Below are 18,885 nucleotides of genomic sequence, written 5' to 3' on the forward strand. Positions count from 1 at the left end.
ACAGGGCCACAGGTTCGGCAACAGGGGGCTAAATATTAAAAAGACCCACCAAAGGTTTTGAAGCCTAAAAACTTTAGATTGAATGGTGGGTAGTCAACACTTCTGTCTGTGATCCCATTGGGAAATATTCCCCTCACTTTGGATTTATGCTCAGAAGGTACTGAACAATACCATGTTGAACCCTATATTTGTCTAATGAGGGGTCTTATGAAGCACCTCTTGCTAGCCAGCAGGCAAGAATGCTGGGAAATTTGTATATTGTTTGCGGTTAATTGCCCCACCATTGTGCATATCCCTTTGCCAATTTTAATGTGATCGAGTGGCTGCCACTTTCTCCTTTGCACATAAAAGGCTGGCTTAGTTCATACAAGTGACAAGTACATTCTATACTGCTAAAATATAAATGCCAATGCAGCCTGTAGACCAAATATTGTTATTTTATTTTTTATATATTGCCTCAGCAACACATGTGGTTGTTAGGTACAGCCTACAAAATGGCTGCCACAATTTTCCCAGTGATGCGAAGACAAACATTAAAAATAGAAGAGAAGATAATATTGACAATACGTGCATATTAAAGGGCAAAGAGAAATTTTGTTTGTGTTTCTAAAGATTACCACAAAAAAAAAAAAAAAAAAAAAAAAAAAAAGTCATTATGAATCAGGCATGCGGCACCTGCTGGAAGCACTGTTGGAGATCTCCTTTTATTATGGTTTCCTGCCCAGTTAATTAATTAGGTGCAGTGCAAAGATTCAAAGCATGGTGCAGAGAGCCTAGCGACATGCACAGAGCATGAGATGATGATATATTAAAAAAAAAAAAAAAAGATGGAGAGCTGGGATCCTGGTGCACTTCTACCGAGCAGTAGTAAAAACTTCAGCTTATACTATGCCTTCTTAAAGGGTCATTCAACCCAAAAGAAATGCTATACATGGGTGGCATATAGTGAGCCTAGAAGGCCTTATATGTCTGATGCTCCAACAGTGACAGTTTAGGTGGACTTAATTTTTACAAAGGACATATACATGTCTCAAACTGACCTTAATGCGCCTAGTTAGTGGCAACGGAGATATTACAGTTGCTTTGGCATTCATATCGCTCACTGGTGGCCCTGTGGGCCCCCTCCTGCTTAACATCCTCGGATCTAAAAATATAAGGAGTCGAGCAAAAGTGCTGGGTGAACAGTGACTGCAGCCAATTAGGTGCAGCCACTGTTTTTGGTATTCTGACAGCAGCGGGCACTGGCTGTCAGAAAACAATAGCAGACACTGCAGATATGTCCATCTATGCTGTTTAGCGTGTATAGGGGGGAGATTAATCAATTTCTTTCAATCAGCCTGTGGGGCTGAACGAGACAAATCTTTACAGTGTATGACCAGCTTAAAAAACTGAAACACTTTTTTTCTTTTAGAGACTAGATATTCTAATTAGTGTACTATTTATCTGAAACCAATTTTGCTTAAATATTTTTATTGGGTTGATGAAATTGTCATGGCTATGTTTTAAATACAGTTAGAGGCTCTCCATTAAGTGATCTGTAGTTCAGCAAAAACAATGGAGATTAAAGAGATAAATCACAGAAAGCATGTTTCATTTTTTTTTTCAGTCTGAATTTACCCTATACTGTACTTGAAATGAGAGAACACAAACACAGTCACTGTACTGCACTACAAAATGGAACCGACACCATGTAACACATACTTGTATTCTTAAAACTAGTAATAGACATTAAGCTTAAAGATGAATTCCAGGTATGGATAATTTTACATAGTTACACTGGTCACAAAAGAGCAGGGAAGAAAGCTATGTGGAGCGCACACACACACTCCACTTACACATACGGTTCCCACCACTGTGCCAGGAATGGATGGTTGTTTCACTACGTTTGCTGCTCTCCAGCTCTAGCATTGGGAATAGTCCACCAAGTGCCTGGACTGGGATCTTCATGACTTCCTGACACTGTCACTGCCACCATGTGAGGTAAGGGGGACTAGTGCCGAAGAAGGACACTGCTCGCTCATAGGCAATGTCTGCACATCTGGACTCTGTACAAGTTCCGATACTTATTCACCAAGTGCTCAGGACTTAGTTGAGCTGGGGGGGGGGGGAGGGGGGGCTCTACTATTCTAGAGCATTCCAACTACAGCACCCAGCGGACAATTGTCCTCTGGAGACGTAAGAGTGTGGGCACTGGGGTGTATGAGGTGACTGTGAGCATTGGGGGTGTATGGGGTGAGTGTGGGGGCTGGGGCGAGGTGAATGTGCACACTGGGGGTGTCTCTCTCACCACCCCCTCCCCTTCTTCAATTTCTCTTCTTTTCCATGTCCCCCCATCTCGCTCTTCGTCCTATCTCTACTCATAGTGGGAGGGTAGCACTGTGGTAGGCTAGTGAGGAGTTTGGGGGGAAGCACTGTAGCAGGATAGTGGGAAGGGGGGGTTGGAGAGAGCATTGTGGCAGGCTATCCGGGGGGGGGGGAACTACCCCACAGTCCACCAGAGACCCCCATACAGCCTCTAGAGAAGGAAGAAGTTGGACAAAGTTAGATTGGGGGGGGGGGCTGATTTTAGTCTTTCCTAGGGCAGCACAAAACCAAATTGTACCCATGACCTGCTACAGTAATTTCCAGCTTCCCCGGTATCAGTGGTATATGTAACAGTTGTGCTCGTAAGTTTATATACACTGGCAGAATTTATGATTTCTTGGCAATTTTTCAGAGAGTATGAATGATAACACAAAAACTTTTCTTTCACTCATGGTTAGTGTTTAGCTGAAGCCATTTATTGTCAATCAACTGTGTTTACTCTTTTTAAATCATAATCACAACAGAAACTACCCAAACGACCCTGATCAAAAGTTTACATACCTCAGTTCCTAATACCGTGTATTGCCTCCTTTAACATCAATGAAAGCTTGAAGTCTTTTGTGGTATTTGTGGATGAGGCTCTTTATCTTCTCAGATGGTAAAGCTGCCCATTCCTCTTGGAAAAAAGCCTCCAGTTCCTGTAAATTCTTGGGCTGTCTTGCATGAACTGCACGTTTGAGATCTCCCCAGAATGGCTCAATGATATTGCGGTCAGGAGACTGAGATGGCCACTCCAGAACCTTCACTTTATTCTGCTGTAGCCAATGACAGGTCGACTTGGCCTTGTGTTTTGGATCATTGTCATTGTGAATGTCCAAGTACGTCCCATGCGCAGCTTCCTGGCTGATGAATGCAAATGTTTCCCCAGTATTTTTTGATAACATACTGCATTCATCTTGCCATCAATTTTGACCAAATTTTCTGTGCCTTTGTAGCTCACACATCCCCAAAACATCAGCGATCCACCTCCGTATTTCACAGTAGGAATGGTGTGCTTTTCATCATAGGCCTTGTTGACTCCTCTCCAAATGTAGTAATTTATGGTTGTAGCCAAAAATCTCAATTTTGGTCTCATCACTCCAAATGACTTTGGGCCAGAAGGTTTGAGGCTTGTCTCTGTGCTGTTTGGCATATTGTAAGCGGGATACTTTGTGGCATTTGCGTAGTAATGGCTTTCTTCTGGCGACTCGACCATGCAGTCTATCTTTCTTCAACTGCCTCCTTATTGTGCATCTTGAAACAGCCACACCACATGTTTTCAGAGAGTCCTGTAGTTCACCTGAAGTTATTTGTGGGTTTTTCTGTGCATCCCCAACAATTTTCCTAGCAGTTGTGGCTGAAATTTTAGTTGGTCCACCTGACCGTGGTTTGGTTTCAACAAAACCCCTCATTTTCCACTGATTGATTAGAGTTTGAACACTGCTGATTGGCATTCTCAATTCCTTGGATATCTTTTTATATCCCTTTCCTGTTTTATACAGTTCAACTACCCTTTCCCGCAAATCCTTTGACAATTATTTTGCTTTTCCCATGACTCAGAATCCAGAAGTGTCAGTTCAGCACTGGATCAAAGATGCAAGGGTCTGTCAGAAACAGAAACTCATTGAACTTTTATACACACACACACACACACACACACACACACACTAATTACAAGCAAACAGATCACAGGTGAGGATGGTTCCCTTTAATAGCCATTCAAACCCCTTTGTGTCAACGTGTGTGCATGTTACCAGGCCAAAATCACCAGGGTATGTAAACTTTAGATCAGGGTCATTTGGATAGTTTCTGTTATGATTAGGATTTAAAAAGAGTAAACACAGTTGATTGATAATAAATGGCTTCAGCCAAACACTAACCATGAGTGAAAGAAATATTTTTGTGTTATTCATATTCTCTGAAAAATGACCAAGAAATCATAAATTCTGCCAGGGTATGTAAACTTATGAGCACAACTATATACTACATTGGTCCAAGCTGTAATTTTTTTGTGTTTTACCAATGTAAAAAAATCCATACCTGGAATTCCTATATAAAACTTTAAGAACTAAAACATCAAAGGCCAATAAAACATAAGCATGCAAGGGACAGGATTATTTTCATTTAAATGTTGTTACAAAAATAATTGAGAAGACATAGATTACCTTTAAGGATAGATCTTCTAGCAAATAAAAACAAGGCATCTCCATAGAAGTTCAGATGCAAAAGCATGCAGATCATGTTTGTTCACTGACACAGCAACCTAATATACACCAATATAATATATACTGATCTGGGAAATGTCAGAGAAATTCTTTGCTGAAGATAGATATCTGAATGAAGTGTTTTATGACCTTTGCACATTACGTCTCATCCATGGCAGGTCTAGACTGCCCTAAAGGAGCGCAAATTAAAGGTCAGATGAAATCCACTGGCATTAAACCCCTCCCTCCACAATGCCCTGCCCCTTTTTACCACTAAATTGCAGCTGATGCAGGAAGAGGCACTTCCATTTATCACAAGGAAAAAAAATAGGATTTTTATAACAGCTTACCTGTAAAATCCTTTTCTTTGAAGTACATCATGGGACACAGGGCCATAGTAGTTACTATGTGGGTTATAGGCCACCTTCAGGTGATGGACACTGGCACACCCTAAGACAAAATGTGCCCTCCCTATATAACCCCTCCCACTACTTGGAGTACCTCAGTTTTGTAGCCAAGCAATACATGTGTATACCAAAGAAGGGAGGGACCTCTGTGTCCCTTGATGTACTTCAAAGAAAAGGATTTTACAGGTAAGCTGTTATAAAAATCCTATTTTATTATCGTACATCATGGGTCACAGAGCCATAGTAGTTACTATGTGGCATGTCCCATAGCAATGGCAACTGAAGGGAGGAAGACACAACAAAAAGTAGGGCATTAACAGACTAGAGGACTCATACTGCAGCCTGCAGTACACTGCGCCCAAAGGAGATCTCTTCATGACCTTTCACATCGATTTGATAGAATTTGGTAAATGTATGGACTGAAGACCAAGCTGCGGCCTTGCAGATCTGAGCCATGGAGGCCTGGTGATGCACTGCCCAACAAGCACTAACAGCCCTGGTGGAGTGTGCTTTAACATGAAAAGGAGCAATTTTCCTCTTTAGACCATAAGCTTGAACAATCACTTGACGAATACATTTGAAAATAGTAAATTTTGACACTGCCTGTCCTCTTTTAGGACCTTCTGGCAAAACAAACAAAAACATCTGCTTTGCAAATCTGTGCGATCACCTTTAAATAGACTTTGACCGCTCTCACTACATCAAAGGAATGCAGTGACCTTTCTTCCATTGATCGAAGTTCTGGGAAAAAAAAGAAGGTAGGACAATATCCTGGTTTAAATGAAAACCTGTCACTACCTTTGGTAGGAATCTAGGATGAGGCCGTAATACCACCTTATCCTTATGAATAATCAAATATGGCTCTTTACAAGAAAGAGCCGTCAACTGCAATACTCTTCTGGCAGAGGATATGGCAACCAAAAAAATGATCTTCCTCGTCAAGAGGACCAAGGGAATATCCCGTATAGGACTCAAAAAGGCTGTTTTCGTAAAGCTGACAAGACTAAATCCAAATCCCAAGGGTTCAGGGGTGTCCTGATGGGAGGATTAATCTGTGTTACCCCCTGAATAAAGTTACGAACCAGAGTGTGAGAAGCAAGAGGCCGTTGAAACAATACTGATAAGGCCGAGACCTGGCCCTTGACAGTACTCAAGGCAAGCTTCATTTCCAATCCCATCTTGTAGGATTTCAAGGATCCTACCTATGACATATTTTCTGGGGTGCCAACCCCTGGATTCACACCAGGAGACATATGCCTTCCAAACTCTATAGTATACGACTCTGGAGGCCGGCTTCCTAGCATTAACCAAAGTAGACACTACAGAAGGAGACAGCCCACGGTCCTTTAGAATGTGGGTTTCAATAGCCAAACCGTTAAATTTAGCGTTTGTAAGGTAGAATGGAATACCGGACCTTGCGCGAGAAGGTCTGGCCACAGTGGCAGGGTCCAAGGGTCCCCTACCGCCATCTTTATGATCTCAGCAAACCAAGATCTCCTGGGCCACCAGAATCACCTCCTTCCCTTCCTGCTTGATCCCGTGAAGAAGGCGCGGAAGCAGTTGAACTGGAGGAAACGCATAGATCAGTGAAAACTGATCCCATGGAAAGACCAAGGTGTCTGTTCCGCATGCCAGCGGATCTCTTGTCCTTGACACAAAGTTGTCGACCTTGTCGTTGAATCTGGATGCAAACAGATCCACGTCTGGAGGAAGCATTTCAGCTCTCTGACACAGCGCTGTTTCCAGCATCAATACAGCCCCCAGTGGTGACACATAGGCATGACATTTTACTGATTTAAAAGGAGACATTCATAAGAAAATACAAAAAATCTCTTAGAAAACTCCACTTACCTTTCCCGCCGCAGGGTTTTCTGTGGTAAAACAACAGACCCAATCTTCACCCTTCACGGTGGGTTCTGTTAAACCTTCAGGAGCTGGGGATCCTTGAGGAAACACACAATCCTGGACCTGCAACAGCACCCTACCAGTAAAACTTTATGGCCTTACTTCCAAAAAGTACTGGATCCCGGGGTCCAGCTCTCTAAAAAGAGAAGCATTCACAGGCAAAACCTTGTTTCTTCGGATACAAGGCCCGGGTACCATTCAATTTGGCCAGGAGAGACACTTTGAATGGATTCGGTCAGCATGGCTAGCTCCAGCAAGGATTGCTCCAGTGGAGCTCAGCACAGCACATCTTTACTCTTGACCAACACCTTAGACATTGGCGAAAAAACTGAGGTAATCCCAGTAGTGGGAGGGGTTATATAGGGAGGGCACTTTTTGTCTTAGGGCGTGCCAGTGTCCATCACCTGAAGGTGGCCTATAATCCACATAGTAACTACTATGGCCCTGTGTCCGTGATGTACGATAAGAAAGTGCAATGCCGCCACAATGTTATTTTCTATTAAACAGTGTGGGTCAGGGGCTTCAGATATCAAAGATCACAGGCCCCTGGTATGTCTAATAGGGGCCCTGAGAAAGCTCATGAACTGTGGCTTCTGCAGTTCATAGATGAAACCGTTTGCAAAGTGAGTCAATCTATAGAATATTGCCATTAGTAGCATTGCCAAGGCTACATTCAAAACTCTGTATGGGTGCAGATGGTTTGCTGCTTTCATAGGCGGTTAAACTGCACCTATGAAAGCAGCAACACTTTGTTCTATGGCCACATACAAAGTGGCCAATTAGCAGCGTTCAGTTTGCGTGTCCAAAACTCCACACAAAACACCTATCCTGGATGCAAACCGTCTGTGTCCAGGGTCGATTCAGAGGCTCTATACGCATGTAACTGTTCAGAGGAGAGGTTACATGCAAACAGCGGTGCTGCTAGCTATTGATTTGTACAGAGTACAAAATCTGATGGCCGCCACTGACAGCTGCTGTTGGTAACAAAGAGTTCACAGGCAGAGTTGGGTACCGCTGGCGAGAATCTAGCGATTTTCACCAGCAGCCAACCCAGCCTGCTGCTGTTGTACAGCTATGTGATGTGAACGCAGCCTACGGCTAGCCATGCACGATAAGAGAAGATTTCTATTCTTCAGCTCTGAAGGCTGAACAAGAGAAACCAGTAGATTCCTTCATCCACACTAAATAGCGTGTTAGAAATGCACTCACTCAGTGCCCCCAGCATTGTCATCGTGCTGTCCTTCAGCTCCCAGTCACTGTTTACAATTAGGAGCTGGTAGGACAAGCTCCCAACCACCAGATTACTGTGACATTAAATCAGAGTGATTATATTATTAGGAAGCCTGGGAAACACCTCTGGTGTTAGGAACCCCTAAAACGACCATTGGGAGCCAGCAGTAAGCAGTTAAAGGGCATGTATAGGTAAAATATTGTTTGTTGGTAGGGAAGGACTTCAATGTGTGCCAGTTTGTTTTTTTGTCGGTGTCCTGTTGGTGATAATTTGCTTTGCTTCTTGTTCCTGAGATGCAACAGGAGAAAATCTCTACAAAGCGAATGCCTTTTTTCAGACAGATATCAACAGAACAGGTGTCACCTTTAAAAAATTCCCCTATCTTTCTGTTCTGGTGACAACTGTAAAATGTTTGATTTTCTATAACTGTCCAGCACTGTGCTGCCTACTGCGCCCTGTGAACCAAGATATGTGTGTGAGCAGTTCAGGCTGTATAGGAATGAAGTCCTGTGCCCATCACTGTGAGCGCTAGCTGGGAAGGAAGCTTTTCTATGCTCCAGGCAATGGTAGAGAGTGATAAGTGTCCCAGGCTTTGACATCAAGTCAAAGCCTGATGAGTGATAGTGAATGGCATTCTCAGCCTGGACCCCCAACATGTCCCCCCCCCCCCAACGCATTTCACTCCGCCCACTGGAGCTTACTTATGCCTCCCGCTCCCCTGCTGTACACACACTGTCAGGTAGGAGAGTGCTACCCACAGTCGTGTGTGTGTGTGTGGAGGGACACACAGAAGACACTACAGTGGGGTGAGGGTGGGGGGTGATGTGAAGAGGGCAGAGGACACTACTGTGACACACTAGGTGTTCTTCATGCCGTCTTTTTATTGGGAGCTTGATAGTTTTTTGTTTTTTTTGTTTTTTAAAGGGCTCCACCCAGCCACCCCCCTCCTCGGGGATCTTTAATTTCCTCCATATTGTTCAGGTAGATCTCAGCCTCTGAAAGATTGCCTACTCCTGAGTTCTTCTCAGTTTCTCTGAATGTACTCCTGAATTACTGACATCAAGAAAAGAAAAAAAAAGAAGATCATATTACCATTTCAAAATCACCATTGTTGACCACTAGGGATGAAATTGGAGTTTGCAGCCATGTACAGTTCACCCTGAATTTTACATGATGAACTAAATGGTCAGTTCACCCACCAAGCCCCCAGCTGTTGAACCCGGAAGTCATAAATTTAGTGGCAGTATACCTACCCCCACCAAATCAATGGCTTCCTTCTCTTTGGTTGCTATGAAGCTGATATTTGCCTGCATCCTCGTAATCAAGGATATTGTGTGGGCTGGCTGCCTGCTCCCTAGTAACCAGTGATTTCATGAGTTGCTAAGACAGCAGAAGCCACACATTAATTGGTTGTTATGGTGCCCATCCAGCGAACTTTGCTTGGTTCACTCACCGCTATCGATGACTGCATCACAATATCATGGTAATGAAATAATATAAAAAAATATATATATATAAATAAAAGAAAAAAAAATTAAAAATCCTCCAAACTTAGTTACACACATGTGGAGGAAGTAATAAAAACAAACTGTATGTTTGGTCGCAGTTCTATCCAGTAGAACATACTTGAACAAGGAGCAAAAGCTCAGCTCCATTTAGCCAACAAGAGCTTTCCTTCCTGGTTTCTTTCCCACACGAAATTATCTGGATGCACCTTTTCCTTTAGATCTACCAGCAACTATGTAGCTGTTGGTGGATCTAGAGTTATGCAAGGGCCTGCCTAACTGAATACATTGGAAGGTCCTCATCCCACATAGTTTTGGTAAATTCAAAGTTGATTGTACAAAAATTGTATGGTCAGATTGACCCTGGTGATGATGCAATGGAGTGATCTTAAAACAGGCTGTGCACAGATAACAAATTATTATAGTTGCCTGTCTCAGGGCAGTTCCCGTAATGGAGTTAATATTTTTAAGATGCTTCAGATCTAACATAAGAAAATTATTGGCAGTCATGTGATCAAACAGCTAACTAAGCCCTTAGTCACATGATCTCCGCTGAAGTGGAAGATGACAAACCAAGCTCGCTTCTCATTTAGCAGAGATCATGTGAACAGGTTTTTTCGTTACTTGACTGGGACTGAAGAGAACATGGAGCTGCATTTCCTCCAGGATACCGGACTACTGCAGCCCTTCTGTTACTCTTTATTTATTCACCCCAACATTTTATATAATGTTTAGATTAACCCAACTCAGTGTTATATTTGGCGAGGTCACAAAATCAGACTGATAATAAATCACTCCCGGAATGTACATGCATTTCCTGTGTCTGTGTAACCATGTCTACCATTCCTGCCATGCTCCCTGATCCCCAGCCAGTACCACGGCAGTGGAAAGAAAAAAAAACTGTCAGATGAGAACAAGAAAGCAAAAAAAGGAATCAGCTTATCACAGCAAAAGGCCTTGACAACAAATACTCACATCCCCCTCGAGCTGAGCAAATTATGGGGAAAAAAAAACAAAACAAAAAAACACAGAACACAAAAAAAAAAAAAAGACACCACAAAGTTAGTGAGGGACAAACAAACAAACAAAGGGAGGAGTTAAATAGCAGCCAATCATAATAGATTTAGGATGGATATGCCAACTGAGCCTACCCCATCAGTATGATACATTCCCAGGCAATGTTTTACAATGTAGGTGCAAATATATCATAGCCAATCAGAAATCAGCTTTCTCCACTTGTGCCCATGCTGTCAAGAAAAGCTCATTTCTGATTAGGTGTTATGAGTTGCACCTGAGGGGATGACGTCCACCCTTTACTGTACCAACCATCCCTCCACACCATAACCTTAGATGAGAGTGGAATGATGTATGGGGAATCATGTTTAAATGAGAGGCACGTGGATTTGGATATATGGTCCCTTTTAAACCCTGGAACGGCATGCACACCCACAAGGAAGAGTAATGTAGGTTGGGACTTTACCGAGGCTTTGGCCTCTGCTGCTTTTGCCTTCTTAAGTCGTGCTTTGCAAGCATCAAGATCTAAACGGCGGTTCTGCAAGATTCTTCTCTCCTTCTGCAAAACACAGAAATAAATCCAAAATGTTTACTTAAAACTGAAATACATGCATCGCAGATCTTTCACCAGCTGACCCCACTTGTTAACTCTACTAATTTTAGATAATAGAATGCAGAACATAAGCATGTACATATACCCAAACACTGGGACCAGGGGCATTGCTAGGTCTACAAAAGATCTGGGGCTAGAGCCATAGCAGTAAAGTAAAGAAAATCATACGCTTGGGCGGGCATACACATGTATATAATATACATTTGTGTAATAAATATATATATATATACACACACATACATACACACACACACATACATACACACTACATTATTATTATATATATTATCATTATATCAGGGTCCCCAGAGAGCCCCCCAAGAGCCTCCCCCTTACATCAGGGTACCCAGAGAGCCTTCCTTTTACATCAGAGTGCCCAGAGAGCCTCCCCATTGCATCTGGGTCCCCAGAGAAGAGCCTCCCCCACTTACATCAGGGTCCCCAGAGAGCACCTCCCCCACTTACATCACTTACATGAGGGTTCCCAGAGAGCCCCTCCTTACCTCAGAGTCCCCAGGGAGTCCCGCCTTGCATCAGGGTCCCCAGAGAGCCCCCCTTACATCAGGGTCCCTAGAGAGCCCCTTCCTTACATTAGGGTCCCCAGAGAGCCTCCCCCTTGTATCAGGGTCCCCAGAGAGCCTCCCCCTTGCATCAGGGTCCCCAGAGAGGCCCCCCTTGCATCAGGGTCCCCAGAGAGGCCCCCCTTGCATCAGGGTCCCCAGAGAGGCCCCCCTTGCATCAGGGTCCCCAGAGAGGCCCCCCTTGCATCAGGGTCCCCAAAGAGCCCCTCCTTACATCAGAGTCCCCCTTTACATTAGGGTCCCCAGAAAGCCTCCCCCACTTACATTAGGGTCCCCAGAGAAACCCTCCTTGCATCAGGGTCCACAGAGAGACACCCCCCCACATCAGGGTCCCCAGAGAGACACCCCCCCTACATCAGGGTCACCAGAGAGCCCCCCCTACATCAGGGTCACCAGAGAGCCCCCACTACATCAGGGTCCCCAGAGAGCCACTACTTACATCAGGGTCCCCAGAGAGCCTCCCCCTTGCATCAGGGTCCCCAGAGAGGCCCCCCTTGCATCAGGGTCCCCAGAGAGGCCCCCCTTGCATCAGGGTCCCCAGAGAGGCCCCCCTTGCATCAGGGTCCCCAGAGAGGCCCCCCTTACATCAGAGTCCCCAGAGAGTCCCCCTTTACATCAGGGTCCCCAGAAAGCCTCCCCCACTTACATTAGGGTCCCCAGAGAGGCCCCCCTTGCATCAGGGTCCCCAGAGAGGCCCCCCTTGCATCAGGGTCCCCAGAGAGGCCCCCCTTGCATCAGGGTCCCCAGAGAGGCCCCCCTTGCATCAGGGTCCCCAGAGAGGCCCCCCTTGCATCAGGGTCCCCAGAGAGTCTCCCCTTGCATCAGGGTCCCCAGAGAGTCTCCCCTTGCATCAGGGTCCCCAGAGAGTCTCCCCTTACATTAGGGTCCCCAGAAAGCCTCCCCCACTTACATTATGGTCCCTAGAGAGCCCCTCCTTAGCTCAGATTCCCCAAAGAGACCCCCTTGCATTAGGGTCCCCAGAGAGACCCCCACTTGCATCAGGGTCTCCAGAGAGCCCCCCCCGCCCACATCAAGGTCCACAGAGAGCCTCCCCCTCACATCAGGGTCCCCAGAGAGCTCCCCCCTTACATCAGGTCCCAGAGAGCCCCTTCCTTACATCAGGGTTTCCAGCAAGCCCCTTCCTTACATCAGGGTCCCCAGAAAGCCCTTTACTTACATCAGGGTCCCCAGGGAGCCCCCCCTTACATCAGGGCCCCCAGGGAGCCCCTTACATCAGGGTCCCCAGAGAGCTCCTTTCTTACATCAGGGCCCCCAGAGAGCCGTCCTCTTACATCAGGGTCCCCAGAGAGCCGTCCCCACTTACATTAGTGTCCCCCAGAGTGCGTCCAGTGATAGATGATGCCATCTCTCTGTTCTCTCGCCCGCCCGGCTCTCCCATGCTGCCTGCCTGCTCTCCGGTGCTGCTCGCTGCACTTGTGGCCCAGCTGCAGAGAGGTCATGGCCATCTCTGAGAGACTCAGGGCTATGGGCCCCAGATTCGAGGCTATAACCCCAAAAGCCACCCCCTAGCAACACCACTGACAGGGACATTTATACATTGACACCTTTCTTCTGTTCGGCCTGCAGGCTCAATGGAAAAAATCTAACAGATTCCTCTATCCAGGATACACAGCGCAGATGGACAAAACGCCCACTGCAGCTTTTGTATTTTGACAGCCAGGTCCACCACCTCTAAAAGTACTTGTACAGTCACTGGGTATGGGTACTAGACAGGGATGCCCTCTCTCCCCCCCTCCTATTTGCCCTTGCAATAGAACTCCTGGCGGCTAAAATTAGGACGAGCTCTCTGCTTGCGTGTTTTAAATATGGTGCACTCCATAAAAAGATCATGTTGTATGCAGACGATATGCTGCTTTTATGGAAAACACAGGCCCCTCTTTGCAGGTGGTAATGGACATAATCACTGAATTTGGCACTTATTCAGACTTGACTATTAACTGGACCAGATCAGCCCTGTTGCCGCTGGATGGAGCTCTTAACCTCCAGTTATCTTCTTTCTGCCCAGTGCCTATAGTGGGGCAGTGGCTATTTCTTCAATTACCACCACATTAGTATCCCCTTATGCTCCCCCATGATGGGCTAAATGTCCAATACTTCTATCAAGCCTAAATGTTTTTTCCCCAAGGTTTTAAAATTTATCACACATATTTTATCATTGTTTTTATATTTATTTTTATTTTAGACTTCTTTTATTGTTCCATTCCTCTCCTTTTGTCCCGTGGTCATTCCCATTCTCAATATGTAGTACATTACATTGGTTATCATTATAGTTTTTATTGTTATTTCCAGTATGTTCACTAGATGGCCGCCCACCCGTATGACCATATTGTTCTCCACCTGTGTTTCATCATCACCTGCCATTTCCCCCTATCACTACAAGATGGTGGACTCTATATAAAGCATGTTGAATCCCTGCATATCCAGCTTGACAAAGGAGCACACCTGTCCATTCCACTGACAGTGCACAGGCTCAAAAATGGCATTGCAAACACTTCCGGTGACATCAGGCGACGTTGCGGTCCATGAGTGCTTTAGACCTCTCCTCTGTATTACCATCTGAGCCACAGAGTGTACAGAGCCGACTGACGGCTTTCTATGGGTTCCTGAGTGACAAAGCCTGTTGAACCACCGAGCAAGGAGACGCACCGCTGCAGGATTTTCCTCATGCTGATCGTTTTTAACCTTAATGCGAGTGTTTTTATTTATTGTACCATAATGTTTCTACAGTTCATACTTAGAAGACGCCTTTTTCTTTACTTTTTCTCTGTTGTGATGTCCCCCGCTGTCTGACATCTCTTATACAGCCATGGGGCATGGCTAGCTGATGATGTCGCCCGGAGAGCCGACCTCACATGGGGTGGGCTCTCGGGGTGACATTATCTGATGGCCACGCCTCATGATTATATAACAGATGCCAGACAGCGTGCGACAACACAACGGAGGATGACAGCCACAGAACAACAGCGGCTTTTTTTTTTTTTTTTTAGGGTAACAGATGGCAAGGAAGAAGACCGCAGCAGGAGAAGAGGGCTCATGGAGAGACGGCGCTGGCAGAAGACAGCTCAGAACTATTAATAAAGGACTTGTCAAAATCTGGCTCTTGTTTTTTTTTTCACTTTTCACTGCTTTTTTGGTGAATGGGTACCCAATACCCATTCACATAGGGGGGGCAAATTCCGATAAGCCCCCCCACCCACAGACCCCAACATCCACCAGTCAGGGTTGTCGGGAAGAGGCCCTTGTCCCCATCAACAAAGCACCCACCCCCATGTTGAGGGCATGCAGACTGGTATGGTTCATGAGGGGCACTTGTTCGTCCCCTCCCTTTCCTGACCTGCAGGCTCAGATAAGGGTCTGGTATGGATTTTGTGGGGGACCCCACGCCATTTTTAAAAAATGTTGGCGTGCGGGGGGGGGGGGGGGAATGTCCCCTCCTAATCCACACTAGACCTGAAGGTCCTGGTATGGACCTGAGGGGGCCCCACGTCATATTTTTTGCGGTTTTCTTTTGCCTGCAATTTTTGTTTTACATCCAGCTGTCAGCGCCTAAGATTTCTGGTAAGAAAAACTGTTTTTTGGGGGTATTTTTGCACATATTGAACAGGTAAACACTTTTAATTGTATAATTAACAGACCAAAATAGAACAAAGAAAAGAAAAGCATTGTTAGGATTTACACACTGTATAATTTTGGATTATTTTTACTCTTGTATTCTGCATAGGGAGGGTGGAGTTGGATAAGGCCAGGGGATGCCTGATCCAGTTCCATCATTCACCTCTGTAGCAACAAACCAGAGTTGAAAACAGGAGGATATAACAGGGGTTATAACAGGGGTCACAGTACCTGTGTAGTGTGAGTACGCGAGTGCTGTGAGTGCATGTGGACTGAATTGAGTATTAGTGTCAGGTAGTACCTGACTATTGTTAGTGTTAGGAGTACCTGTGTATTGTCAGTACCTGAGTGTTGTCTGAATAAGTACCTGTGTATACTTGTGTCTTGTGTGTACCTGTGGGCAGTGACTGCACGTGGGCTGCAAGTACCTGTGTATTGTCTTGTTGAGTATTAGTGCCAGGAAGCTAGTTGGACAGGGTAGAATACCCTGGGCCGACTTCTCAGTCAATCACCAGTACTATAGAAGGGGCAGAGTGCACCTAAATGAGAAGGGTCCAGATCATCTGGGAGTAAAGATGGCCAAAAAGTTAGAGGGGTTTTTAAACTAGGCGACTGGGGGGGGGGGGGGGGGGCTTGGGGGCGGAGGGCCCAGAGGTAGAGATAGTCAGTACGGAACATATTCTAGAGGGTAGTATTGGGGACATTAGTGGTAGGTTGACTAAAGCACATAAACCCAAAGTAAGTATAGTAACAAGTCCTAGTTGCAATCTTGGAACACCCAATAAGAGGATAGTATGTGACAGGTCTAAACTAAGTGGTATGTTCACCAATGCCAGGAGCCTGGCGGACAAGATGGGTGAACTAGAGATACTGTTGTACAAGGAGGATTTGGATTTTGTGGGAATTTCAGAGACCTGGTTCAACAGATCTCATGACTGGCTGGCAACCATTCAAGGGTATACCCTTTATCGCAGGGATAGAGAGGGTAAAAAAGGGAGAGGGGTATGCCTATATATCATCAAGAATAATGTACACGTGAATGTGAGAGATGACATAACTAAGGGAGCTAGGGAGGAGGTGGAATCCTTATGGGTAGAGCTCCAAAGCGATGAAGCTAGGGGGAAAATAATACTGGGAGTATGCTATAAGCCCCCTAACCTGAGGGAGGAGGGGGAAGACAGATCTCCCATCACAATTTGGATTAGCAGCAAGGATGCGAAGTGTTATCATAATAGGGAATTTTAATTATCCAGACATAGACTGGGCAGAGGGAATTACGCATTAGTCTAAGGCTCGTCAGTGCCTAAATGTTTTGCAGAACAATTTCATGGGTCAGATGGTAGACGCACCAACCAGAAATAAAACGTTACTGGATCTATATTACCAACAATACAGACCTGATCACGGATGTGAAAACATGGGGAAATTTAGGAAACAGCGATCACAAGTCAAATTGCCTTCAGTATAAATCACACAGATAGGAAACATAAGGGGAATACAAAGACACTGAATTTCAAAAGAGTCAAGTTACCTAAACTACGAACCTTGGTAGAAGGCATAAATTTTGATAAAATCTTAAGAACAAATAACACGGAGGAGAGATGGGTTTTTAAGAGCATATTAAATAAGGGTGTTAGCCAATGCATCCCACTGGGTAATAAATTTAAAGAGCGAACAAAAGTCCAATGTAAAAATGCATATAAAAGCAAAGGAGAAGGCCTTCAAAAAGTCCTTCAAAAAATACTAGGTTGAGGGATCATCATCAGCATTCAGATATTATAAGGAATGCAACAGGAAATGTAAGGGTGCAATTAGGGCGGCTAAGACAGAACACGAAAGACACATAGCGGAGGAAAGCAAAAAAAAAATCAGAAGAAATTATTTAAGTATGTAAACAATAAAAAAGGGAGGACAGATCATATTGGCCCCATAAAGAATGAGGAAGGTCATCTGGTTACAAAGAATGGGGAGATGGCTAAGGTATTGAATTTATTCTTCTCCTCAGTCTTCACGAAGGAATCGGGGGGACTTTAGTAACCAAAACAGCAGCGTTTATCCTCAAGACACATCACAGGAAGCACCTCCATGGTTAACAGAGGCCAGAATTAAAATTAGACATGGGAAACTTAACATTAATAAATCAACGGGACCAGATGGCTTGCACCCGAGGGTACTTAGGGAACTCAGTCAAGTAATTGCCAGACCATTGTTCCTAATTTTTACGGACAGTCTACTGACTGGAATGGTACCAGCTGATTGGAGAAAAGGCAATGTAGCGCCAATAATTAAAAAGGGCCCAAAATACATCCCTGGGATTTACAGACCAGTTAGCCTATCATCAATATTATGCGAATTCTTGGAGGGGATAAGGGACTATATACATGATTTTAGTAATGACAACGATATCATTAGCAGTAATCAGCATGGATTCATTAAGAATCGTTCTTGCCAAACCAATCTATTAACCTTCTATGAGGAGGTGAGCTGCCATCTAGATAAAGGAAGGCCCATAGACGTGGTGTAGGGGAGTACTCAGAAGGGTCAGGGGTGGGTAGTGGGGTCCCCCAGGGTTCTGTGCTGGGACCAAATCCTATTTTTTTTTTACTTTATAACAAACTTTTTATTTGCAAGATTGTACAAAAAACATAGAAAGCATTGGTACACATGTTTAACCACATACACGAGGTGTTCTGTATACAAAGAGCTTGATACACTTATATTTTTATCATATAGTTAGTTCTTTAGGTTTTGGCATAATCCGTATACTTCCATACTCATACTTAGTAAGTATCAGGATAAGCACAGTTTATGTGCATGTCGTAGACTCTTGTAACCATCTATCCCATACTCTGTTATATTTATTTGGACAACCTTTGTTAATATAAAGGAATTTTTTATATGGAAGGGTTGTGTTAATGTCTCTTTTCCAGTCCACCAAGTGAGGGGGTTCAGATCTCATCCACTGTCTGGCAATAATTTTCCTAGCCGAAAATAAAGTTTCATGTAGGAATATTAATGTGAATTTATCTAATACATCTGGAAAAATCCCTAGGAGGCATTGCTTTGGGTCAAGGGTTAATGGAGACCCCATGTCGTTGTGTAAGAAGGTAACTATTTGTTTCCAGTAATCTTGTATCTTATGACAGGACCATATAAGGTGAAAGAATGTGCCTGTTTCAGTTCCACACATTGGGCATGTGGTGGGTTGACTTCTTTTATATCTAGCTACCCTAAGAGGAGTGAGGTATGCGCGGTGAAGTATAAAGATCTGGGACAGTCTGTCTGAAAGTTTGGGTGAAACCAACTTGCATGTTTCCAGGGCCTCCTCCCATTCTTCATCCTCTATCCTTCCAACCTCCCTCTCCCATCTTGGTTTTAACGCGTAAGCTAATTTTGCAGAGGTAGGGGCGGATAACATGTTGTAAAAACAGGAGATTAATTTTTTTGAG

At 44.6% G+C, this 18,885-nt stretch overlaps 1 protein-coding gene across 8 annotated transcripts in view; it reads right to left on the reverse strand.

Annotated features, from left to right (window-relative positions):
- SH3GLB2 (SH3 domain containing GRB2 like, endophilin B2) overlaps positions 1 to 18,885 on the reverse strand; it is a 175,152-nt gene that overhangs the window by 33,199 nt on the left and 123,068 nt on the right. For all 8 annotated transcript variants that reach the window (XM_073600121.1, XM_073600123.1, XM_073600128.1 and 5 more), the window contains exon 6: positions 11,076 to 11,168. In XM_073600121.1, coding sequence (XP_073456222.1) covers positions 11,076 to 11,168 — 93 coding nt within the window. The remainder of the gene's footprint in view (positions 1 to 11,075; positions 11,169 to 18,885) is intronic.

Source organism: Aquarana catesbeiana, linkage group LG09 (genome assembly GCF_042186555.1).
Source record: "Aquarana catesbeiana isolate 2022-GZ linkage group LG09, ASM4218655v1, whole genome shotgun sequence".
Taxonomy (NCBI): Eukaryota; Metazoa; Chordata; class Amphibia; order Anura; family Ranidae; genus Aquarana; species Aquarana catesbeiana.